General features: G+C 46.8%; 1 protein-coding gene across 4 annotated transcripts in view; it reads right to left on the reverse strand.

Annotated features, from left to right (window-relative positions):
• hdhd2 (haloacid dehalogenase-like hydrolase domain containing 2) overlaps positions 1 to 26009 on the reverse strand; it is a 45749-nt gene that overhangs the window by 4602 nt on the left and 15138 nt on the right. For all 4 annotated transcript variants that reach the window (XM_038790473.1, XM_038790474.1, XM_038790476.1 and 1 more), the window contains exons 4-5: positions 14973 to 15057; positions 2191 to 2407 (exon numbers count right to left, since the gene is read on the reverse strand). In XM_038790473.1, the coding sequence (XP_038646401.1) occupies positions 2191 to 2407; positions 14973 to 15057 (302 nt within the window). The remainder of the gene's footprint in view (positions 1 to 2190; positions 2408 to 14972; positions 15058 to 26009) is intronic.

A 26009-nucleotide genomic window follows, 5' to 3' on the forward strand; every position in this document is an offset into this window, starting at 1 on the left:
CCACAATTGCCAATTCCCAATTAGCAATAGCCTTCAGCCGTGCAGCCAGAGTCCTCAGCAGTCGGTGGGGGTTACAGGTGGTCGTTGGGCAGAGGCAAGGCCGGAACAGTAAACACGATCTGAGGGTTGATACAGTGGTGCCGCACACGGTTGCCCCCCCCCCCCATGCCTCCATCTCCCCTCCCATGGTGGCTCACCCCTGGGGATGGTCCCCCACCCCCAGCCGAGCACTAGGGTGGCAAGCCAAGCGCCCGCAGGCTCTTTGCCTGTGAGCAAAGATGGCTACATACCTTCTTGGCTCCCCACTGAAGTCTTTCCACCAGGTTCACGTTTTTCAAAAGGAGTACTAATCAGTGCCAGCGTGAGCACTTGCTGGGGAGGCCGTTGAATGACGGAGGCTGTTGGCTATGGGGTGGTTCCCTTTAATTGTATGGAAATTGGGCTTAGGTGGTGATAATTGTTTTTTCACACACTACGGCGAGATCCTGATTTCACCTACGGAAGCAGGCTGGTTGCGGATCTCGGTTTTGACCTCTCCCACTATACACCAGCCCCGTTTCTCTTGAGCGAGAGCGCAACGAGGCCGGAGAATCACGCCCCTGGTGTTTTAGGTTTTATAGTTCTGGTGTAAACTGGAAATAAGTAAGATTTTTTTGCATCAATTATCAAGAAAGGTAGGATAAAGTTTGGTTGATTGACAGCTGTTTAACTGGTTGACTACCTATATTTGTGATATATTTTTAATATCACTTATTCCAATACATCTTGAATGGTGACTTTCTCCCCGTCAGCAGTTAGTCTGAAAATGATGGTTCGGGCCAAGCTAGAAATTCCATGGCAGCAAAAGGTGACTCAAAACTACTCAGAGGCTGTGTTTTGAGGGTTTGGTTAAAATTGAGCATTAGAATAGAAGTGACTTTGCTGTTTTCTGTAACTCTTATGAGATAGTTAATGTAGATGTATTTTTTCTATCATTTGTTTGAATTTGCTGTTCTATAAAAATCAACAGCAATTTAAATATAGCCTGAGCAACAGGCAGAGTTTTGCACCAGGTAAGGGAGACATCACTGGACCAATGGTAAATTAAAATAGTGTTGAGGTTTCTGTTGGACAGCAGGGCTGAGAGCATTTATTGTAGATGGGTAAAGGAGCATTTCTGATCGAGTTGGGGTTCTGTCACCAGTAATCTTCTCAGAGCTTTACTGCACAAAAAGAGGCCTCCAGTGTAAAATCCCTAAAAACATATACCAATTAATTTCAAAGAAAAGGCAGGTTTCAGCAATCCTGACATCACTGTAAAGGAATCCATGAAACACAACCAAAAAGTGCGAAGTGAAAAAAAAAATCACCACCCAGCAAACCATACCTGGCACTGTGAAATGTCCTATAGATACCCCAAATAATACTCAACACTGGATAAGTGCTTTGGGTGTTGTGGGCTTTGTTCTTCTGAGTCAAGGGTCAAAACAGATTTGTAGGACCAATAAGTTTTACTCTCTACCTGACTGGGGCATGCTGGCTGCCCAGGCTCTGTGCCAAAGATAGAAATATGTTCAAATAATTAGGCTCTGGTATAAATTTGTTCCGGAACTGAAAATACCAGCAGAATGTCCCAAAATGTCCCACAGCCAATATATCTAGTGAGCTTCCTTTGAACTGCCTCCAACTGCCTAGACAGCACGGTGGCATGGTGGTTAGCATCAATGCTTCACAGCTCCAGGGTCCCAGGTTCGATTCCCGGCTGGGTCACTGTCTGTGCGGAGTCTGCACGTCCTCCCCGTGTGTGCGTGGGTTTTCTCCGGGTGCTCCGGTTTCCTCCCACAGTCCAAAGATGTGGGGGTTAGGTGGATTGGCCAGGCTAAATTGCCCTTAGTGTCCTAAAAAATAAGGTTAATGGAGTTGTTGGGTTACTGGTATAGGGTGGATACGTGGGCTTGAGTAGGGTGATCATTGCTCGGCACAACATCGAGGGCCGAAGGGCCTGTTCTGTGCTGTACTGTTCTAATTCTAATTCTAATCTGGCCTACAAAGAAAAAATGTCAAGGTGGGTATTAACATCATTAGATATGTCATTGGCCCAGACTGTTCATTCTTCAGACCAAAAGAGACTGACTAGGAGCAGAGATAAAAGTTGAATACAAGAATAAGAGGGTAAAAGATGAAAAAGACAAACGGATGTTAAGTACATACATCACCAATCATGACTGCCTCCTCTGGTTGGCATCCAATGCTTTGGAGAGCCTCAAGAAAGAATGGTTTCTCTGGCTTTCCTACTACTGTGGCCTTGACATCTGTAGCATATTCCAGCCCTGTGATAAAAGGTCCTGGCCCAAGTGATAAGCCATCTAGCTTCTTGTAGTACCTTGCCTTGTGTATGGCAATTAGAGGGGCACCATCTGAAATTAACCTAGGTAAAAGAGCAGAACATTGTTCAAGTGTGAATGATCAATAGTTATATGTAATTTTTCTTTAAAAAAACACTTTCTCCTCTCCCCTCCCCTCTTGCCCTCTGCTGCAAATATGTCTCTATAGGATCAGGACCTTGCTGGGATGGCTATTTCCTTGTGTGAACTCAGAGTACATCAGCATGCTATATATCTGTGGCGTGCAAACCAATAAAGGGCAGTTGGCTGGTTTAGCACAGGGCTAAATCGCTGGCTTTGAAAGCAGACTGAGGCAGGCCAGCAGCACGGTTCAATTCCCGTACCCGCCTCCCCGAACAGGCGCCGGAATGTGGCGACTAGGGGCTTTTCACAGTAACTTCATTTGAAGCCTACTTGTGAAAATAAGCAATTTTAATTTCACATCACTGGCGCAGACACACCCTGTCATCACCCAATATCCATATATGCAGGTAGCACAGTGGTTAGCACTGTTGCTGCACAGCGCCAGGTTTGATTCCTGTCTTGGGTCACTGTCTGTGTGGAGTCTGCACGTTCTCACTGTTTCTGTGTGGGTTTCCTCCGGGTGCTCCGGTTTCCTTCAACAAGTCCCGAAAGATGTGCTGTTAGGTAATTTGTACATTCTGAATTCTCCCTCAGTGTACCCGAATATGGCGACTCAAGGCTTTCCACAATAACTTCATTGCAGTGTTAATGCAAGCCTACTTGTGATAATAAAGATTATTATGACAATTTCATAAAAAGATCAATAGCACAAAAAGCTTTCTCATCTGTTCTATGGACAAGGGATATGAAGATTTACTGTGATGCTCACCATGTCCAAGATCAGCTAAATTAGCCCAGACAAGGTGTTTTAGACAAGTTGAGTGAGTGGGCAAATACATGGCAGATAGAAAATAGAACATGCAGTGCAGAAGCAGGCCATTCGGCCCATCGAGTCTGCACCGACCCACTTAAACCCCCACTTCCATCCCATCCTCCGAACCCAATATCCCCTCCTAACCTTTTTGGACACTAATGGCAATTTATCATGGCCAATCCACCTAACCTGCACATCTTTGAACTGTGGGAGGAAACCGGAGCACCCGGAGGAAACACATGCAGACACGGGGAGAACGTGCAGACTCCGCACAGACAGTGACCCAGCGGGGAATCGAACCTGGGACCCTGGCGCTTTGAAGCCACAGTGCTAACCACTATGCTACCATGCTGCCCAGATGCAACAGAATGTGGATAAATATGAAGTTATCCATTTTGGACAGAGAAACAGAATGGTAGACTATTATTTAAATGATAGGCAGCAAGCAGTTAGGAAGGAAATCAAATGATATGTTGGTCTTCATTACAACAGGACTAGTAAGGAACAAGCATGTCTCACTGCAGCTATATCAGGCCTCAGTGAGAGAACATATCGAGTATTATGTGCAGTTTTGGTCTCCTTATCCAAGAAAGGATATACTTGCTATCGAGGGAGTACGGCGAAAGCTCACCAGATTGATTCTTGGAATGGCAGGATTGTTGTAGGAGGAGAGATTGGGTTGACTGGGCCTATATTTACTGGAATTTAGAAGAGTGAGAGGGATCTAATTGAAACAAAATAGTGACAGGGCTGGACAGACTGGACGCAGGCGTGTTGTTTCCTCTGGCTGGGGGGTGTCATAGTCTCAGGGTAGGCCATTTAGGAATGATGAATTTGTGGAATTCTCTGCCACAGAAGGCTGTGGAGGAAAAGGCACTGAATTATATTGAAGAAAGAATTAGATATTCTAGACTCTAAAGGTACCAAGAGGTATGGGGAGAGCATGGAGGTATTGCATTGAGGATCAGTCATGATCATATTGAATGGCGGAGCAGGCTCAAAGGGCCAAATGATCTACTCCTGCTCCTATTTTCTGAGTTTCTACTTCAAAGAGGAGAGTAATAGCAAGGCGGAGGGGTTAAGGAAGGATTCCATAACTTTTTTTTTAATAAACATTTTATTGAGGTATTTATGGTTTTACAACAACAAAATAAACAATGTACATGAATTTATAAACATAGTGCAAAAGCCGTCTTCCTCCCTTACAGGTCCTACCTTTACTAACCCCCTACTCTAAACTAATCTAACCCCCAGCACCCCCCCCCCCCCCGCCTTCTGCTGAAGGTTAATTTTATGCAAAGAGGTTGACGAATGGCTACCACCACGGCTGCCACCTCCGGGCGAATCCTAACAGTGACCCTCTCGAGGTGAACTTTATTTCTCCAAACAGAGAAAGCTAGCCATGTCAGTTAGCCAGGTCTCCGTCTCCAGGTCTTGGTCGCTAAAAGCTAATAGAATCCATCTCCGGGCTACCAGGGAAGCAAAGGCTAGAATGTCTGCCTCTTTCTCCTCCTGGATTCCCGGGTTTTCTGACACTCTGAAAATCGCCACCTCTGGACTCGGTGCCATCCTTGTTTTTAACACCTTGGACATGACATCCCAAAACCCCTGCCAGAATCCCTTAAGCTTCGGGCATGCCCAGATAATATGGACATGGTTCGCTGGCCCTCCCGCACACCTTGCACACCTATCTTCTACACCAAAGAACCTGCAACCTCCTCAACCAGGCCACTGTCGTGTGGGCTCGGTGAACAACCTTGAATTGTTTCAGACTGAGAATGGCACATGTTGTGGATGCGTTGGCTCTACACAACGCAGCCACCTTAGACTATCCTCTATCTCTCCTCCCATCTCCTCTTCCCACTTGCGCTTCAGCTCCTCAGTCTGCGTCTCCTTTGACCCCATGAGTTCCTTGTAATGTCAGAAACCCTCCCTTCTCCCACCCACACTCTAGAAACTACCCTGTCCTGTATCCCCTTGATGGTAGGAGCTGGAAGGTTGAGACCTGCCTGCGAAGGATCTCCCGTGCCTGCAGGTACCTAAATTTCCTCTCGCCAATCCAAATTTCTCCTCCAGCTCCCTCAGGCTAGAAAAGCTTGCCTCTGTAAACATATCGCCCATCCTCTCGATCCCTGCCCTTTGCCATCTCCAGTACCTCCATCTAGCATCCCCGGGGCAAACCGGTGATTATTGCAGATTGGAGACCAGACCGATGCTCACTCTGCTCCCACATGTCTCCTCCATTGCCACCAGATCCTCAGGGCCGCCACCACCACGGGGCTGGTGGAGTACCGTGCCGACAGGAACGGTAGAGACGCCGTTACTAACGCCTCCAAACTGGTGCCCTTGTATGAAACCGCCTCCACACGGTCCCATACCAACACCCTCCCCCCCCCCCCCCCCCCCCCCCCCCCCTCCCACTTCCTGATCATGGCTATATTCGCCGCCCAATAATAATTACTGAGGTTTGGCAGCGCCAGTGCGCCCCCCCGCCGGCTCCGCTCAAGCATCCCCTTTTTTACTCGCGGAGTCTTACCCACCCAAACAAAGCCTGTGATTACCTTATTGACCTGTTTAAAGAAGGACCATAGAAAAGAACAAAGATGGGGAGACACTGAAACACAAACAGGAATCCCGGGAGGACCGTCATTTTCACTGTCTGCACCCTCCCAGCTAGTGACAACGGAAACGCCTCCCACCCCGAAAATCGTCCTTCATTTGGACTACTAATCGGGCCAAATTTAGCTTGTGTAGCCATTCCCATTCCTGTGCCACCTGGATGCCTAGGTATCAAAAGCTTCCCCCACCATCCTAAATGGCAGCTCCCCCAATGGCCTCTGCTGCCCCCTTGCCTGGACCGCAAACATCACACTTCCCCATATTTAGTTTATACTCTGAAAACCGGCCAATTTCCCCCAGAATCCTCATAATTTCTTCCATCCCCTCTAGTGGGCCCGAAACATACAGGAGCAGGTCTGCGTAAAGCGAGACTGTGTTCCATTCCCTCCCCCCCCCCCCCTCCCCCCGGACCAGCCCCTGGAGGCTCTCAGCGCAATTGCCAGCGGCTCTATGGCTAACGTGAACAACAGTGGGGAGAGCGGGCATCCCCGTCTCGTCCCCCGTTGCAGCCTAAAGTAGTCCGATGTCCTATTCGTCCGTACACTCGCCACAGGAGTCTGATACAGCAACCTGACCCAGTCAATAAAGTCCCGTCCAAATCCGAACCACAGTGTCTCCCACAGATATTCCCATTCTACTCGATCAAAAGCCTTCTTTGCATCCATTGTGACCACTACCTCCACATACCTACCTTCTGGGGGCATCATAATCACATTTAACAACCTTCTTACATTGACCGCCAACTGCCCACCCGTAACAAATCCCGTCTGGTCCTCCCCAATCACGTCCGGAACACAGTCTTCCAGTCAGAGGACACGCCGAACTAGGCGGCAACAATATGTAAACAAAGTAAAGAAAAGTAGGACAAAGCCTTTTTCCTCCATTGTATAATAAATGAAAACGAATGGCAAATGTACATAATTTTGAAAAATGGCAATAAAAAGATTTTTTTTAAAAATACGCCCATACTCCCAATGGCCAGGATTTCCGGGCATCCTGCTGGCAGGATCTTCCAGTTGCAATGAAGGCAATCTCTCATGTCGGGTTCTCCAGTGGTACAGCCGGCGAGCAACACAAACAGCCATCAACTTCAGTGGGATCGACAATGGCGAGCCGCCTCCACTGCGGAAAAACACGCTGCTGGGTGTTGGGGGGGGGGGGGGGGGGGGAAGGGGGCGGCGGTAGATCCCAGCCATCGAGTCTATTCAAACAGAGATGCAAAGATTTTTGGACTTTACAAAGCAATACGCCGATAAGACAAGAAAGTGGAGTTGATGTGTTACTCGTGAACTTATTGAAAGGTGGAAGATGTTCGAGGTGCCATTTGGCCTATTCCAGCTTGTAATCCTATTGATCTTCCAGTGGGTGAAATAGAGAGGAACACCCTTATGTGGGAAGTTTTCTCCCCCAGATTTGCCGTTTCAACAGCTAGAAAACACAGGACAAGTTATGGCCGACAGATAAAAACATGACAAGGTGCGAGTCACACGGCTGGGGCGGACAATATACGGGAAATGAGATCACTTATTCAAGGGCAGCAGAACACTTGAATATGAAGGAAAAGAGGCAACGAATGAAGGGGTGTAAGAATGAAAGAAAAAATGGACAAAGAACAAGAGTAAGTATGTGCAAAAAAAGTTCAGAGAAAGGTAAAAGAAAGAAAAGCAAAAAGAATGTGTAAGAATGAGAGACTTTATTTTGGCTTATTGACTAACACTGTCAAGGAAATGGAGCAGCGCTCAAGCAGAGATCCTACTGACGATGAGAAATGAGGGAGAAGGATCCTGTTCGGGGTAGTTGGACAAAGAAAAATCCTGCACACCCAGCAAGGTAACTAGCATAATTATTAAACAGCTTCCAATGGTACAAGTTCCATGATATAAGCAGAACAACTCAAATCTCATTTTAAACTGGATGGATTCAGTACTACCATTGCAACAACCTTTTTAAAAACAAAAGAAGCAGATGCCTTCTCTCCTCACATATGAATGCTTAACAATATGTTGTGGAGGAGGCACAGTGCCTGGAGTGGATCTGAGCTGTGCAGATCAGCAAGGTAGGTCCCAAGTTTGATCTCAATTTAACGGGTAATAGGGCAGCATGTGGCACAGTGGTTAGCACTGGGACTGCGGAGCTGAGGACCCGGGTTTGAATTCCGGCTCTGGGTCACTATCTGTGTGGTGTTTGCACATTCTCCCCATGACTGCGTGGGTTTCACCCCCACAACCCAAAGATGTGCAGGTTAGGTGGATTGGCCACGCTAAATTGCACCCTTAATTGGGAAAACAAATAATTGGGTACTCTAAATTTAGAAAAAAAAAATTTAATGGGTAACAGCACCTCAAGCACAAATCTGGTATTCTTGATTAAAAAGCGGATTTCTCAGCTGACTCTCGGGAGCGTAGTGGGGAGTGAGCAAGTGCCTAGCTGGTGCTTGGCGGGGGGTTTTGGGTCATGGGGCTGTTGGGCAGGGAGGGGGGGGGATGCTGCTTTGCTGACAGAGGAGGTATCAATTTCGGGGTACCAATTGACGGGGGCAGCGGCTCCCTGTGGGGGCGCTCGAGGAAGCGAAGGGCGCGGGCTCAAGGTTGGCCAAGAAAGGGCAATGGCTAGTAGGCGGGGGGGGGGGGGGGGGCTAGCCTTCCCTCACGTGGAATGTGAGGGGTTTGAATGGGCCAGTCAAAAGAGCGCGCGTGTTCACGCATCTAAAGGGGTTAAAGGCAGACGTAGCAATGCTTCAGGAGACACATTTAAAGCTCATAGATCACATGAGATTGAGAAAGGGATGGGTAGGCCAGGTGTTCCATTCAGGGCTGGATTCGAAGACCAGGGGGGTAGCAATTCTGATCAGTAAGGGTGTGGCATTCGAGGCTGGGAGAACTGTGGCAGATAAGGGGGGCAGGTATATAATGGTGAGTGGGAGGGGGTCTGGGTGGTGTTTGTGAACGTCTATGCTCCGAATTGGGATGATGTGGAATTTATGAGACGCATGCTAGGCAAAATCCCGGTCTGAGAGTCACACAACCTGATCATGGGGGGATACTTTAACACAGTCATCAACCCTGAGCTGGACCAGTCGAAGTCCAGGACAGGGAAGCGACCAGCAGCGGCTAAGGAACTGAGGATTTTATGGAACAGATGGGAGGGGGTGGATCCCTGGAGGTTTGCGCGGCCGAGAGCGAAGCAGCTCTCTTTTTTCTCCCACGTTCATAAGGTCTATTCCCGCATAGACTTCTTTGTCTTGTGCAGGGCGTTAATCCCAAAGGTGGCGGGTACAGAATACTCAGCAATCACAGTCTCGGACCATACCCCGCACTGGGTGGACCTGCAGCTTAGTGAGGAGAGAGGGCAGCGCCCACTTTGGAGACTGAATGTGGGGCTGCTGGCGGACAAAGAGGTTTGCAGGCAGATTAACAGGAACATCCAGGATTACCTGGAAACAAACGATACGGGTGAGGTAGCAGCGGCAACGGTCTGGGAGGCTCTGAAGGCAGTTGTCAGAGGGGAACTCATCTCAATTCGATCCCATAGGGAAAAGAGAGAAAGAGGGAGAGGGAGAGGCTGGTGGAGGAGATACTCCGAGTGGACAGGAGATACGCGGAGACCCGAGGCGGGGCTACTGAGGGAGCGGTGGAGTTTGCAGGCGGAGTTTGAACTGCTGACCTCAGGGGAAGCGGTAGCACAGCTGAGGAAGGCAAGGGGGGCAGTCTATGAGTATGGGGAGAAAGCGAGTAGAATGTTGGCACACCAACTGCGACAGAGGGAGGCGGCCAGGGAAATCGGGCGAGTAAAGAATAAGGAGGATAACACGGTCTTGATAAGGCAATTTTTGGACCAGTTGAGGTTTCCAAAGGTGGAAGAGGACCTGGTGGAGGGGCTGGGGGCCCCGATTGAATTGGAGGAGATTGTCAAGGGTATAGAGGGCATGCAATCCGGCAAAGCCCCGGGGCTGGACGGTTACCAGATGGAATTCTATGAGAAATTTTCAGAAATATTGAGCCCACTCCTGATGAGGACCTTCAATGAGGCTAGAGAGAAAGGAACCCTCCCCCCAACAATGTCACTGGCTTTAATCTCACTCATTCTTAAACAAGGGAAGGACCCGGAACATTGCGGGTCATACAGGCCGATTTCGCTTTTAAATGTGGATGCCAAATTGCTAGCTAAGATTCTGCCCACAAGAATTGAGGATTGCGTCCCAGGGGCTGGTTTAGCTCACTCGGCTAAATCGCTGGCTTTTAAAGCAGACCAAGCAGGCCAGCAGCACGGTTCAATTCCCGTACCAGCCTCCCCGGACAGGCGCCGGAATGTGGCGACTAGGGGCTTTTCACAGTAACTTCATTGAAGCCTACTCGTGACAATAAGCAATTTTCATTTCATTTTCATTTTCATTTCATTTCAGGGGTGATAGAGGAAGACCAGAGTGGGTTTGTTAAAGGCAGACAACTCAATTCCAATGTCTGGAGACTTTTGAATATTATTATGATGCCCTGAGAGGGAGGGGGGGGGGGGGGGGGCAGAGGTGGTAACAGCGATGGACGCGGAGAAAGCCTTTGACCGGGTGGAGCGGGAGTACCTGTGGGAAACGCTGGGGAGGTTCAGGTTTGGTGAGGGCTTTATTGGCTGGGTGAAATTGCTGTACCAGGCACCAGTAGCAAGTGTATGTACAAACCGGCTGAGGTGGGGGTACTTCGAGCTTCACCGGGGAACGAGGCAGGGGTGTCCCCTCTCCCCGTTACTATTTGCCCTAGCTATAGAACCACTAGCTATGGCGCTGAGAGCCTCGAGGAACTGGCGGGGACTGGTGGTGGGGGGGGGGGGGGGGGGGGGTGGAACATCGGGTCTCGCTATACGCGGATGATTTGCTCCTGTACATTTCGGACCCTGTGGAGGGGATGGGGGAGGTTCTGTGGATCCTGAGGGAATTTGGTAGTTTTTCAGGGTACAAGCTAAACATGGGAAAGAGCGAGTTGTATGTGATCCAGGCCAAGGGGCAGGAGGAGAGAGTGAAAGAGCTGCCGCTCAGGATGGTGGAGAAACGTTTTCGTTACCTGGATATACAGGTGGCCAGGAAATGGGATGCCCTGCACAGGCTCAACCTGACCCGGTTGGTGGAGCAAATGGAAGGGGACTTTAAAAGGTGGGATATACTCCCACTGCCACTGGCAGGGGGAGTGCAGACCGTGAAAATGACTGTCCTCCCCAGATTTTTGTTTGTCTTTCAGTGCCTCCCCATCTTCATCCCCAAGGCCTTTTTAAAGTGGGTGAGTAGGATCATTTCGGGCTTTGTGTGGGCGAATAAGACCCTGCGAGTAAGGAGATCGCTGTTGGAGCGCAGCCGGGGGGGGGGGGGGGGGGGGGGGGTTTGGCGCTGCCGAACTTTCACAACTACTACTGGGCGGCCGATATAACTATGATTAGGAAGTGAGCGATGGGGCGGGTGGGTGGGGGGTGCAGCGTGAGAGCAGCTGGAGGCGGCCGGCGACATGTAAATGTACTAGTCTGGGAGCTTTGATAACGGCTCCTTTGCTGTTCGCGCCAACCCGCTACTCCACAAGTCCGGTGGTGGTGGCGACACTGCAGATCTGGGGACAGTGGAGGAGGTACAAGAGGGTGGAGGAAGCGTCGGGCTGAACCCCGATATGCAACAATCACAGGTTTGTCCCAGGTAGGATGGATGGTGGGTTCCAGAGCTGGCAGAGGGCAGGCATCAGAAGGATGGGAGATCTGTTCAGAGATAGAAGCTTTCCCAGTTTGAAGGCACTGGAGGACAAATTTAATCTGCCGTCAGGAAATGCCTTTAAATATCTGCAAGTACGAGCCTACCTGAAAAAACAGGTAGTGGCCTTTCCGACGCTGCCGCCACTGAGGATACAGGACAGGGTGGTCTCCGGCACCTGAGTGGGGGAGGGGAGGGTGTCAGATATCTACCAGGAACTACAGGAGGTAGAGAAAACCCTGGTGGAGGAGCTCAAGGGCAAGTGGGAGGAGGAGCTAGGTGAGGAATTGGAAGCGGGTCTGTGGGCAGAGGTCCTGGGCAGGGTTAATTCCTCCTCATCATTTGCCAGCCTCAGTCTAATTCAATTTAAGGTGGTCCACCGGGCACACATGACGGCAGCGAGAATGAGCAAGTTTTTTGGAGTAGAAGACAGTTGTATGAGGTGCAAGGGCAGCCCCGCAAACCATCTCCACATGTTTTGGGCATGCCCGGAGCTTAGAGTGTTCTGGCAAGGGTTCGCGAGGGCAATGTCCAAGGTGCTTCACACACGGGTGGTGCCGAGTCCAGAGATAGCGATCTTTGGAGTGTCAGAAGACCCAGGAGTTCAGGGGGCGAAAGAGGCCAATGTCTTGGCCTTTGCCTCTCTAGTAGCCCGGAGACAGATTTTATTAATGTGGAGGGACTCGAAGCGCCCGAGTGTAGAGACTTGGTTACCGACATGGCTGGGTTTCTCAGCCTCGAGAAAATAAAGTTTGCCTTAAGAGGGTCTACGCTAGGGTTCTCTCGGAGGTGGCAGCCGTTCGTCGACTTCCTCGGGGAAAATTAAAATGTCAGCAGCAGCAGCAATCCGTGGGGGGGGGGGGGGGAGTGCTTCATTGGGATGGTGTGGGAAGACTGGGTCACGTGGGATAATGTCTATTTAATTATTATTGTATATTCTCTTTTTCCACTATGTTAATGTTCACTCTAGTTTGTTTTGTTATTGTGGTTACTACTGTTTTATTATGAAAAATTCTGCAAAACCTTAAAAATACTTTTTTTTAAAAAAAAGTGGATTTCTTGATTAATAAGGGGATCAAGGGTTATGGGGCGAAGGCGGGAGAATGGATATGGAGAGCATATCAGCTATGATTGAATGGTGGAGCAGACTCGATGGGCCGAATGATCTAATTCTGCTCTTCTTATGACCTTATTTTATGGTCTAATTTAGTAATCTCAGCCAGAGTGGTGGTGATATCCTGCAATTAGCTGGTATCGCAATAAAGAGTAATAAAAAAATTAGCTGGCTGGGATCCTGCTGGAAAACTCAGGTTAACGGATGTCACTCTTGGTCTATGCTCACACATGAAGAACCTCTGATGAGGGTCTGGGGAAGCATCTTCAAATCTGGAACAGTCACCAAAAACTTGTGGTCCATTTTCACTTTGTCGCTACCCTTAACTTAATTCGGTGCTGCTCAAGATGAGGAATGAGATCCATGGGCTGCATTGGGTGTTTTCCAGAGCATGATTAGATGGAGACAAAAGCTCCTTTTACTGGGCACTAACAACGTGCTTCATCTTGGAAACTCAAGAGCAGCACTTTTCTCCTTTTCCTGCACCAATCAGATTGTGGGATTGGTCAGTGGGATTGTTAATTCAGTGCTGAATTAGAAGCAGTTTTGTGTTGTGGATTAAATCCTAGTACAAGCGGAGACTATCCATACTCATTTCACCCACGGTTTCTGCAGGCTGCAAGAGCTTTGTCACTATAGAATGAGGTTTGTGGAGCCCAATTTTACCAAATGGGGTGAGAATTAAAACTAGAGACAATATTCGGAGCGGCCTCCCCGAACAGGCGTCGGAATGTGGCGACTAGGGGCTTTTCACAGTAACTTAATTGAAGCCTACTTGTGACAATAAGCCATTATTATTATATTTATAGAATTTACAGTGTAGAAGGAGGCAGTTCGGCCCATCGCATCTGCACCAACCCTTACAAAGAGAACCCTATTGAAGCCCACATATCTACCCTATCCCCGTAACCCAGTAACCCCCATTTAACATTTTTTGGACACTAAGGGCAATTTAGCATAGCCAATCCACCAAACCCGCACATCTATGGACTGGGAGGAAACCGGAGCACCCGGAGGAAACCCATGCAGACACAGGGAGATGTGCAGATTCTGCACAGGCAGTGACCCAGCCGGTAATTGAACCTGGGAACCTGCAGCTGTGAAGCAACTGTGCTAACCACTATGCTACCGTGCTGCTCTATTCAACAGAGTTTTAAGAAATCTTGTGGCATGGATTGCTTCCGTTTCTCTCCAAGTTGTATTCTCTCTCAAAAGTTCTGCCTATGATCAGTTTGGATTTTTTTCAGCATCTTCAGCAAAACGGGAAGAGTGGAAGAAAGAGGGAAAAACAAATATGAAAGATTCCACAGTATTGGTAAAAAAATATGCATTTTATCAAAGATTTTTGGCTTGAATATCAGAACAATCGCAATACCGGTGTCAGGGGAAGCCACACTTTATACTGTTATGAGAAGTGAGTGTTGATTTGGTTGGGTTGGCAAGTGTACTCCGAATGGTAGAGACATTGCCATGGAGAATGTATCAATTAATAGTGATCGACAGTTAACTGCAAATTATTGTTTGAAATTCAAAACAGTCACCTTGACTCTGACTGGTCAAGGGATTGCCCTGAGCAATGAACCAGCAAACGGCTGTCACTTATTGTGTTAGCAGAAACAGGCGCAATGTGTGCAAATGTTCATTCTGTCTACAAAGAACAGGACCCTCTGTAAAAATATGTGTAGCTTCCAATGCAAGCAAATGTGTGGCGTACAGATTTGTGCACCAAGTCCTTGAGAGAAAAGCTTGCAGAAGGCAGTCTGAGAAACACACCTACTTTCATCAGAAACCAGAGCAGAACTCTAAAACAAAACTAAAAACAGACACAGACAGGGCTGAAAAAATAAACAGACCCAGCCCCTCCCAAGAGCGACATCACAACCTGTCTCACCGTTAACTCCTTGCTTTAGCAGACATACTTTAACCTAAGTTCTTTTAACAACAATGCTGCATCATAAACATAATACAATATATATAAAAATATCATAGTTGCCATGAAGATGATCTTTTTCTGTGCTTATACTTTGAGTCCTTACAATAGTTTAATTTAAAATGTGGCCCACATAACTCCACATCAGTTACTGAAAGCGCTTCCTTTTCTCCCCGAAAGTAATGACATATACTGAGCAATGGTTTCAAAGGCTCCAACAATTCCTAAATAATGTCAGACTTCCATCATTTGTACATTTAGGCAGAGTATGTCACCAGGCTATTTTCTTTCCCTTTAACAAAACAATATTATTTCATTTGCACTCTTACCTGAATGCCTTGTTCATTGTGTTGTAATTAAAGTGTTGAGGAGCTAATCCAACAACCACAGCATTAGGGTCACTTCTGTTGATTCCTGAAAACAAAACATTCGAATGAGCCTTCCGAAGTTTACAGAAAGCACTTCAGAAAGACAATTTTTAATTTTATTTAGTTACTTAAAAAGTTCTTCATTCAACTGAATTTTATTTCTCCAGATTCGATTGCCTCAATGTTTCTGGTTGCTCTGGTTGTTATATCATCGTTTATCCATTGTGTTCTGCCCTGGGATAGACCCAAAGAAGTGGCACACTAAGTTCTTGAGCCTCTTATTAGTTACCGTATGTAGCTGCTGAGACCTTCATGGATTTTTCCTTTTGAAGTACTTGCTCTTCTGTCAACAGCAACTAAAGTCTTCCATGTCAAAACGCAGCAAGACCTGAACAATGACTTATACTAGGGAATGGTTTTACAGATGCCTAGAGTTCCTAAATAACCTCAGACATTCTTCCCTTGTAAACAGATACCTGGGAGCCCCACCACCTGGAGGTTCCCCACCAAGCAACTCACCACCTTGTCTTGGAAATATATCGCTGTCCTTCACAGTCACTGGGGCAACATCCTGGAACTCCCTCCCTAACAGCACAGTGGGTGTACCTACACCTGAAGGACTGCAGCGGTGCAAGAAGGCAACTCGCCACCATCTTCTGAAGGGCAACTAGGGATGGGTAATAAATGCTGGCCTAACGAGTGATGGCTACATCACGTAAATGATTTTTTAAAAAATGGTAATGCCATTAAATGTCAAGGGGCGGTGGCTAGATCCTTTCTTGTAGGAGATGGTCATTGGCTGGCACTTGTGTGGCGCCAATGTAACTTGCCACTTGTCAGCTCAAGCCTGGATATCGTCCAGATCTTGCTGCATTTGAACATGGACTGCTTCATTATCTGGGGAGTCACAAATGGTGCTGAACATTGTGCAGTCATCCGCAAACATCCCCACTTCTGATCTTAAGATGGAAGGGAGGTCATTGATAAAACAGCTGATGATGGTTGGGCCGAGGGCACTACCCTGAGAAACTCCTGCAGTGATGATCTGGAGTTGAGATGATTCACGTCCAACCACAACCATCTGCCTTTGTGCCAGGTTTGACTCCAACCAGCAGAGTGTTTTCCCCCGATTCCCATGGACTCCATTTTAGCTAGGGTTCCTTGATGCCATATTCGGTCAAATGCTGCCATGTCAAGGGCACTCACTCTCATCTCACTTCTGGCATTCAGCTTTGTCCATGTTTGAACCAAGGCTGTAATGAGGTCAGGGGTTAAGTGACCCTGGCAGAACTCAAACTGAACAACAGCCAGCAGGTTATTGCTGAGTAAGTGCCGTTTGATAGCACTGTTGATGACTCCTTCCATCACTTTGGTGATGATAGAGAGTAGACTGATATGGTGGTAATTGGCTGGGTTGGATTTAATAATCTTTCATTGTCACAAGTATGAAATTTCTGTGAAAAGCTCCTAGTTAATTTACAGTAATGTTCTGGATCCATCTTTCCCAACCCTTTATTCACATAATTTGTCTTCCCCTGCATGATTACCTTTAAGATTCAGGACTATTAAGCCTAAATTTCTGTAGTCTTTCCTCTGTGTTAGTCGTGGTTCAATGGGCAATGCTCTTGTCTCTATATCAGACATACAGTTGTGGGTTCACCTCCACATCTAGGCCAACACCCCAATGGAGACTTGGTCTTTTAAGGAATAGTTGATGGGAGTGCAGGACAAGCATGTGCCGGTGAAAAGGAAGGACAGGAAAGGCAGTATTAGGGAATCATGGATGACCAGGGAAATTGAGAATATTGTCAAAAAGAAAAAAGATGCATAAGTGAGGTACAGACACTAAAAACAGATAACATACTTGAGGAATACAAGGAAAGTAGAAAAGAGCTAAAGCAAGGAGTTAGGAGGGCAAAAAGGATCACAAAATGTGCTTGGCAGACAGGATTAAGGAGAATCCAAAGGCATTTTACATGTATATTAGGAACAAGAGGATAGCTAAAGAAAGAGTTGGCCCACTCAAGGACAAAGGAGGGAAATTGTGCAGAGAACCAGAGGAAGTAGGTGAGGTCCTTAATGAGTATTTTGCATCGGTATTCATAAAGGAGAGGGACATGCTGATTGGCGGTGTCTCAGAGGGATGTGTAAACACTTTAGAACAGGTCGTTATTAGGTGTGTTAAAAAGCATTAAGGTAGACAAATCCCCAGGACCAGATGGCATCTATCCCAGATTACTGAGGGAGGCAAGAGATGAAATTGCTGGGCCTCTGATAGAAATCTTTTGTGTCCTCATTGGCCACAGGTGAGGTCTCAGAGGATTGGAGGATAGCCAATGTTGTACCGTTATTTAAGAAGGGTTGCAAGGATAATCCGGGTAATTATAGGCCAGTGAGCTTGACGTCAGTGGTGGTGAAATTGTTGGAAAATATTCTGAGATAGGATCTATGCACATTTGGAAGTGAATGGTCTTATTAGCGACAGGCAGCATGGTTTTGTACGAGGGAGGTCATGTCTCACTAATTTGATTGACGTTTTTGAGGAGGTGACAAAAATGATTGACGAGGGAAAGGCTGTGGATGTTGTCTATATCAAATGCTTTACTCAAATTCATAAGGTCCCTCACGGCAGGCTAGTGCAAAAGATTAGATCACATGGGGTCAGGGGTGAACTAGCTGGATGGATCCAGAACTGGCTTGGCCATAGAAGACAGAAGGTAGCAGTGAAAGGGTGTTTTTCCGAATGGAGGTCTGTAACTAGTGGTGTTCCGCAGGGATCAGTTCTGGGACCTCTGCTCTTTGTAACATATATGAATGACTTGGAAGAAATAGTAGTGGGTCTGATTAGCAAGTTTGCAGATTATACTAAGATTGCAGGAGTTGCGGATTGTGATGAAGATTGTCAGAGAATATAACAGGATATAGAAAAGCTGCAAAATTGGGCAGAGAAACGGCAGATGGAATTTAACCCGGATATATGCGAGGTGATGCATTTTGGTAGAACCAATTCAGGTGGGAGCTATAAAATAAATGGCAGAACCATCAGGAGCATAGAGACCGAGAGGTCAATAGATCCTTAAAAGTGGCAGCACAGGTGGAAATGGTGGTAAAGAAAGCATATGGCACACTTGCCTTCATAGGACGAGTATAAAAGCTTGAAAATTATGTTACAATTATATAAAATGTTGGTTAGGCCATAATTGGAATATTGTGTCCAATTCTGGTCACCACACTACCAGAAGGACGTGGAGGCTTTGGAGAGAGTACAGAAAAGGTTTACCAGGATGTTGCCTGGTATGGAGGCTATGAGGAGGAGAGAATGAATAAACTGGGATTGTTCTCTCTGGAGAGACGGAGGCTGAGGGGCGACCTGATGATTATAAAATTATGAGGGGTATAGATAGGGTGAACAGTTGGAAGTTTTTTCCCAGGATGGAAATGACAATTACAATGGGGCACAAGTTCAAGGTGAGGGGAGAAAGGTTCAATGGAGATGTGCGGTGGAAGTTTCTTTTACACAGAGAGTGGTGGTGGCCTGGAATGCACTGCCAACTGAGGTGGTTGAGGCAGATACGTTAGCGACCTTTCACACTTATCTGGATAGGCACATGAACAGACGGGGTATAGAAGGATGCAGGCGGTTGGTCTAGATAGGACACATGATCGGCGCAGACTTGGAGGGCTAAAGGGCCTTTCCTGTGCTGTATTGTTCTTTATTCTTTCTTTGGAGTACTGCAGGGGTGTCGCCCTATTAGAAATGCTGTTTTCCAAATACCATGTTAAATGGAGACTCTGCCTCTCATGTAAACAACATAATCGATTCCATGGGACTACATTGAATAAGAGCAGGGAGCTTTTCCTGATGTCCTAACTAACATTTAGTCCTCCACCAACATCATTCAAAAAAACTCAGAACTTTATCACATTGCTGTTTTTGGGAGTTTGCTGTGAATAAACGGACATTAGAGCAGTGACTATATTTCATTGGCTGCAAACTACTTTGTGCTCATGTAGTTGTGAAGATGCTAGCAAAATGCAAATACTGTTTTTTTTCCATAATTCAAACATTGACATCAAACCAGTGGCTTGCCTCAGCACTTTAATGTCTCTCTACTTTCAGTGTCAGAGATTTACAGATCAGAAAGAGGCCCATTGTGTCTGTGCTGACCATCAAGTGGGTCCTGAAGGTCCGCCAGTTGACAACATTGGGATGTGGGAAAAGTAGTTTGATAAACATTGATCTGGACGGACAAGAGCAGCAGATACATGGGAAACCACCAACTGGAGGTTCCTCTTCAAGCCGCTCACCGTTCCTTCACTATCGCTGGGTCACAAGCCTGGAACTCCCTCCACTACCTACACCACATGGACTGCAGCAGTTTAAAAAGGCAGCTCATCACCACCTTCTCAAAGGCAATTCGGGATTGGCCAAGCAGTGATGCCCACATACCATAAATACATTTTTAAAGAAGTCTCACCTCCATGCACACTCATGGGATGCAGATATCCCTGCTAGATTGCAACTCTGAATTCAGAACTGGTGATCAGGTTTCTGCAGTTCCAGTGCAGTCCGAATGCCACCCTTTTAACTCAAAGGTGGGAATAATACCACTGAGCCAGTCTGCACTGATGTAAGTATTGTTCTTTTCCTTTACCCTTTCATGTGATATGTTTGCTGCCAAGATCAGAATTTGTTGCTCAGCACTTTCTGCCCTCAAACGGAGTTGCTTGCTCAGCTATTTCAAAGAGCAGTTAAGAATCATAGAATTTACAGTGCAGAAGGAGGCCATTCGGCCCATCGAGTCTGCACTGGCTCTTTGAAAGAGCACCCCTCCACCCTAACTCCATAACCCAGTAACCCCACCCAACACTCAGGGCAATTTTGGACACTAAGGGCAATTTATCATGGCCAATCCACCTAACCTGCACATCTTTGGACTGTGGGAGGAAAGTGGAGCACCCAGAGGAAACCCACGGAGACACGGGGAGAACGTGCAGACTCCACACAGTGACCCAAGCTGGGAATCGAACCTGGGACCCTGGAGCTGTAAAGCAATTGTGCTAACACTATGCTACCATGCTGCCCGAATCAACCACATTTCTGTGGGTCTGGAGCATATGTAGGCCAGATTGGGCAAGGATAGCGACCTAGTTTATATTCTAGGCTCCACTTACAAGGCTGTCTAGATTGGGCCATGAAGTATTCAGCTTGAAATGGGAATGCTGCTAATTTGAAGGCTCACCTATATACCCTTCACTAGTCACTGCGTCCATACCTAGTCAGGCCTACAAGTGCCTCCAAACCCACAGCAATGTGGTTCATTCTTCTAACCCTCTGTAATGAACTACTAAGCTACTCCGTTGTATCAAACCGCTACAGAAAAGAAATAAAACCAGATGGACCATCTGGCATTGATGTAGAGATTGGAAACAACACCGGACGCCCTGCCCAGTCAACTTTACAAAGTCCTTACTAACAACTGGGGGCTTGTTCCACAACTGGGAGAGCTGTCTCACAGGCTAGTCAAGCAAAGACCTTACAGCCAAAGCCCAAGACTCATCCATCACCATTATTGGATATGCCCCATCCACCAGCAGAACAGACTCACCAGAGTTGGTGGCACAGTGGTATACAGTCAGGAGGGCATGGCCATGGGAGTCCTCAAAATTAACTCTGTATTCCATGAACTCCCATGGCATTCGATCAAACATAGGCAAGGAAATATCCTGCTGACTATGCACCATTGACCTCTCAGCTGATGAATCAGTGCTCCTCCATGTCAAAAAGTGTTTGGAAGAAGGGGAATGTACTCAGAAGGTCGTCTCAGGGTCAAATATGATACTAAGGTTCAGTCTCAGATAGCTGCTAATGAGAGGGATGGAGTCGAAGGCAAGAAAAAGGACTTTGGGGTGGGGAACAAAGTCAATGGTTTTTGGTCTTCCTTATCTAGTATCACCAAACACAATCTGATTATTCTTCAGATAAAACTCCCTCTGCAGTATTCCAAATGTAACAATCATAGATCATAGATCATAGAATTTACAGTGCAGAAGGAGGCCATTCAGCCCATCGTGTCTGCACCGGCTCCTGGAAAGAGCACCCTACCCAAGGTTAACACCTCCACCCTATCTCCATAACCCAGTAACCCCACCCAACACTAAGGGCAATTTTGGACACTAAGGGCAATTTATCATGTCCAATCCACCTAACTTGCACATCTTTGGACTGTGGGAGGAAACCGGGGCACCCGGAGGAAACCCACGCACACACGGGGAGGATGTGCAGACTCCGCACAGACAGTGACCCAAGCCGGAATCGAACCTGGGACCCTGGAGCTGTGAAGCGATTGTGCTATCCACAATGCTACCGTGCTGCAAGGAGAGATATCGAGTAAAGCTCAGTCTAAACATTGCATTAAGCACTTGCAGCTGAGCCACAGGAGAATAAAGCTCTTTTAGATGCCCCACACACATGAACTTGGAAACAAATTTCATTTCTAGCACCAATCATTATGTCCAAAATGCCTCACAACCAAAGAATTTTAAAAAGCATAGAACAAAGAAAATTACAGCACAGGAACAGGCCCTTCGGCCCTCCCAGCCTGCGCCGATCCAGATCCTTTATCTAAACCTGTCGCCTATTTTCCAAGGATCTACTTCCCTCTGTTCCCCGCCTGTTCATATATCTGTCTAGATGCATCTTAAATTATGCTATCGTGCCCGCCTCTATCACTTCCGCTGGCAAAGCGTTCTAGGTACCCACCACCCTCTGTATATAAAACTTTCCATGCGCATCTCCCTTAAACTTTCCCCCTCTCACCTTGATATCGTGACCCCTTGTAAGTGACTCTTGGAAAAAGCTTGTTGCTATCCACCCTGTCCATACCTCTCAATTTTGTAGACCTCAATCAGGTCTCCCCCTCAACCTCTGTCTTTCCAATGAAAACAATCCTAGCATAGCCAAAGCTGCTATGCAGGCAAATGCAGCAGTCAATTAATGCATTGCAAAGTTCCACAATCAGCAGAAATAAATCACAAGAATTGTTGCAGCACCGAGGGAGGCTATTTGGCCTGTTGTTTCTGTGCTAGCTCTCCAGAGGAGCAATACACTTAGTGCCAGTTCTCCCTGTGACCCTGCACAATCCTCCTTTCCAGATTATAATCCAATTCCCTTTAAATGCCTTGACTGAACCTGCCTTTGGCACTCTCGGGCAGTGCATTCCAGATCCTAAGCACATTTCGCTACACAGCAGCTGTGAGATCATGGTTCCCATGTCTCCATTGCTTCTTTTGCAATTAACTTAAAACCGTGCCCTCTCATTCTCTATCCTTCCACCAATGAGCAGTTTCTCCATTCCCCACCCCGATTTTTAATATCTCTACCATATTTTCTCTTAACTTTCTCTTCTCCAAGAAAAACAGTCCTAACTTCTCCAAGCTTTCAAGGTAACTGAAGTTCCTCATCCCTGGAACCATGGAAATGACCAGTTAATCTGTTTACAGGAGAAATGGTGCTCAGGACACTGGAATAACTCTCTGGTTCTTCTTCACAAAGTGTCATGGAATCTTTTCATCCACCTGAACAGGGAAAAAGGGTTTTGGTTTAGTCTCATCAGAAAGAAAGCACCTCTGACAATACAGAACTCCCTCAATACTGACTCAAAGGGACAGTGTTCATACCTAACATCAGAATGACATAGTCTGGATTCAAATCCCAGTTCCAGAACTAAAAGCATGAAGTCTTACCCATTTGCACCCACCCACCCCATTCAAATTCTTGACAGTCAGCTGTTCCATGGGGATGGGCTCCACTGGAATCATGCTAGGACCAGTGTCCTGGCAAATCAAATAACTAGGGTTTTAGATAGGGCTATAAACTAAACTAAATAGTTGGTGGTTTTGGGGGGGGGGGGGGGTTCAATTGCATAGAAATTTAAAAAATCAAAGTGTAAGGAGGCAGTAGGAGTATAGTTTAATTAAATTGTTACCAAATAATGAAAGAAAGGGACAGAACATCATATTATACCAGGAAATTGTATAAGACGAGGGAAAATTAATAACAGGACAAACCTAGAGGCTTTGTATCTAAATTTGTGTAGCATTCGGAATAAAATTGAGTTAACAGTCCAAATAGAGACAGAGGTATGATTTGGTGATGATTAGGTATGATTTGGTGATGATTACGGAGACATGGTTACAAGGAGACCAGGGCTGGATTCTCTGCACCCCGATCGCGAAATCGCGGCTAGCGCAGGGGCAGAGAATCCATTTTCCCACAAGGAATCGGGACCGACGCCGGTTCCCTGATTCTGCAGTCCTCGAAAAGCGGCGTACTCTCCGAGTACGCCTCGCCATCTAGGACCTGGAGGCCTACTCTGCTATTCTCCATCCCCGACTGGCCGGAGTCCCAACGGCGTGGATCTAATGTGGTCCGGCCGGTCGGGAAACTAGCGTGACGGCTGCAGACTCAGTACGCGGCTGCCCTGGTTGCGGGGCGGGCTGATCAGAACGCAGTGGGGGCTTTATACGCAGCCGAGAAATGTTTGTGCGGGTACGCAGCCGATCGGGGGGTCTATTTACAGGGTCCAGCTCCGCGGTCCGAGTCCATGGAGCACGCCGCCATGCGCATGCACGGCCTCTGACCCGGAAGTGCGGGGGCCCGTATCTGCAGCAAAAGCTGCTAGATTTACGCGGGGTCCCTGCTAGCCCACTGCAGGGCGAGGAATATGTAGCCCTTTCACGCCAGTTTTTCTGCCGTGAAAATCCACAGTTTTGACACCGGCCTGAGGACATAGACCCAATAACGGAGAATGCAGCCCGAGGTCTAGGATTTAAATATCCAACGGTAGTCAGTGTTTCAGAAGGATAAACAGAAAGGAAAAGAAGGTGGTGTAGCTTTAAGGAAGGGATTATTGTTGTAGTGAGAAATGATATTGGCACTGGAGATCAAGACACGGAATCAGTCTGGGCAGAAATAAGAAATAGCAAGGGAGCTAAATCCCTGGTGGGAGTAATATACAATTCCCCTAATTGTAGTTCCAAGGTCGGTTACAGTATAAACCAGGAAATACCAGGGGCTTGTAAGAAAGGTATGACAGGGTGGCACAGTGGATAGCACTGCTGCCTCACAGTTCCAGGGACACGGGTTCGATTCTAGCCTTAGGTGACTATGTGGATTTTTCACATTTTCCCTGCGTCTTTGTGGGTTTCCTCCTAAAGTCCATGGATGTGCAGGTTAGCTGGGGTTATCGGGATAGGGCGGGTGTGTAGGCCTAGGTCGGGTGGAATTAAGGGCTACGGGGAGAATGCTGGTAGGTGGAGTTGAAATGCCCATCAGCCATGATTGAATGGCGGAGTGGACTCGATGGGCCGAATGGCCTTACTTCCACTCCTATGTCTTATGGTCTTATGGGTGCTTTTGATAGGGTCGGTGCAGATTCAATGGATTCTATGGACAACAATCATGGAAGAGGCTGGTTTAGCACACTGGGCTAAATCGCTGGCTTTTAAAGCAGACCAAGGCAGGCCAGCAGCACGGTTCAATTCCCGTACCAGCCTCCCCGAACAGGCGCCGGAATGTGGCGACTAGGGGCTTTTCACAGTAACTTCATTGAAGCCTACTCATGACAATAAGCGATTTTCATTTTCATTTCACATGCGTATATACTGGATTAATCAAATTTGCACGGGTAGCCTCGAGGGAGAGTTCATAGAATGTATTAGAACTTGTATCTTCGCACAATATGTTGGCGAACCAACCAGGGAGAAGGCTATTTTGGATGTAGTACTGTGTAATGAGATGGGATTAATTAATGATCTTATAGTAAAGGATCCTCTAGGGAATAGTGATCATTGCATGCTTCAATTTCAAATTTGGTTTGTGGACAATAAACCTTAGTTTCACACAAGTGTTCTGGTGTAAAGCCAAGGTAATTACATAGGCATGAGGACAGTCCAAAGATGTGCAGGTTAAGTGGCTTTGCCATGCTAAATTGCCTCTTAGTGTCCAAAGATGCAGATGCACAAAGTAAAGTTGGGTTATGGGGACATGGCGGTGGGAGTATGCTCTTTCAGAGGGTAGGTGCAGACTTGATGGGCCGAATGGCCCTTCTCACTGTAATAAGTCTGTGAAATGGCTTAAGTGGACTGGGCAGAATGACTAAAAGGTAGAAAAGATGATTAACTATTATTGAAGGCCGGCATTTAAGGAGATAATCAATTCTCCCAGACTAAATATATTCCAGAAAGGAAGCAAGATTGTAAGAAGGGGAAAATGCATCTGTGGCTTAGCAAGGAGGCTACAGATAACATATTAATGTCAAAAACTAAGGCATATCCTATTGCAAAGGTCAGTGGCAGGCTGGAGGATTCGGAAACTTTTAAAAGACCAACAAAAGATTACTAAAAAAGTAATAAAAAAAGAGCACAGGTAAATTATGCAAGAAATCTAGCACAAAATATAAAAATGGATAGCAAAAGATTTGATAAACATATAAAAAGAAAGAGTAGCTAAAGGCAATGTTGGTCCCTTAGGGAGCAAGACTGAGGAGTTAATAATTGGGAATATAGAAATGGCAGAGACACTAAATCAATATTTTGCCTCATTTTTTGTGGTGAAGGACATTAGGACCATCTCGATAGTCTCAGGTACTGCAGAGGTTGTTCAATATGAGGAACTTAAAACAATCCCCATGACTAGGGAAGTAGTACTGATCAAACTATTGGGATTAAAGGTAGACAAGTCCCTGGGGCCTGATGGCCTACATCCTAGTGTCTTAAAGGAAGTGGCAGCGGAGACAGTGGAGGCATTTGTTATAATATTCCAAAGTCCCCTGGATTCTGGAAAGGTCACAGTGGATTGGAAAAAGGCTAATGTAATGCCTCTGTTCAAAATGGGAGAAAGGCAGAAAGTAGGAAACTACAGACCAGTTAATTTCTGTTGCTGGGAAATTGTTGGAATCCATTATTAAAGAAGTAGTCACGGGACATTTTGAAAGT

Source organism: Scyliorhinus canicula, chromosome 3 (genome assembly GCF_902713615.1).
Source record: "Scyliorhinus canicula chromosome 3, sScyCan1.1, whole genome shotgun sequence".
NCBI lineage: Eukaryota > Metazoa > Chordata > Chondrichthyes > Carcharhiniformes > Scyliorhinidae > Scyliorhinus > Scyliorhinus canicula.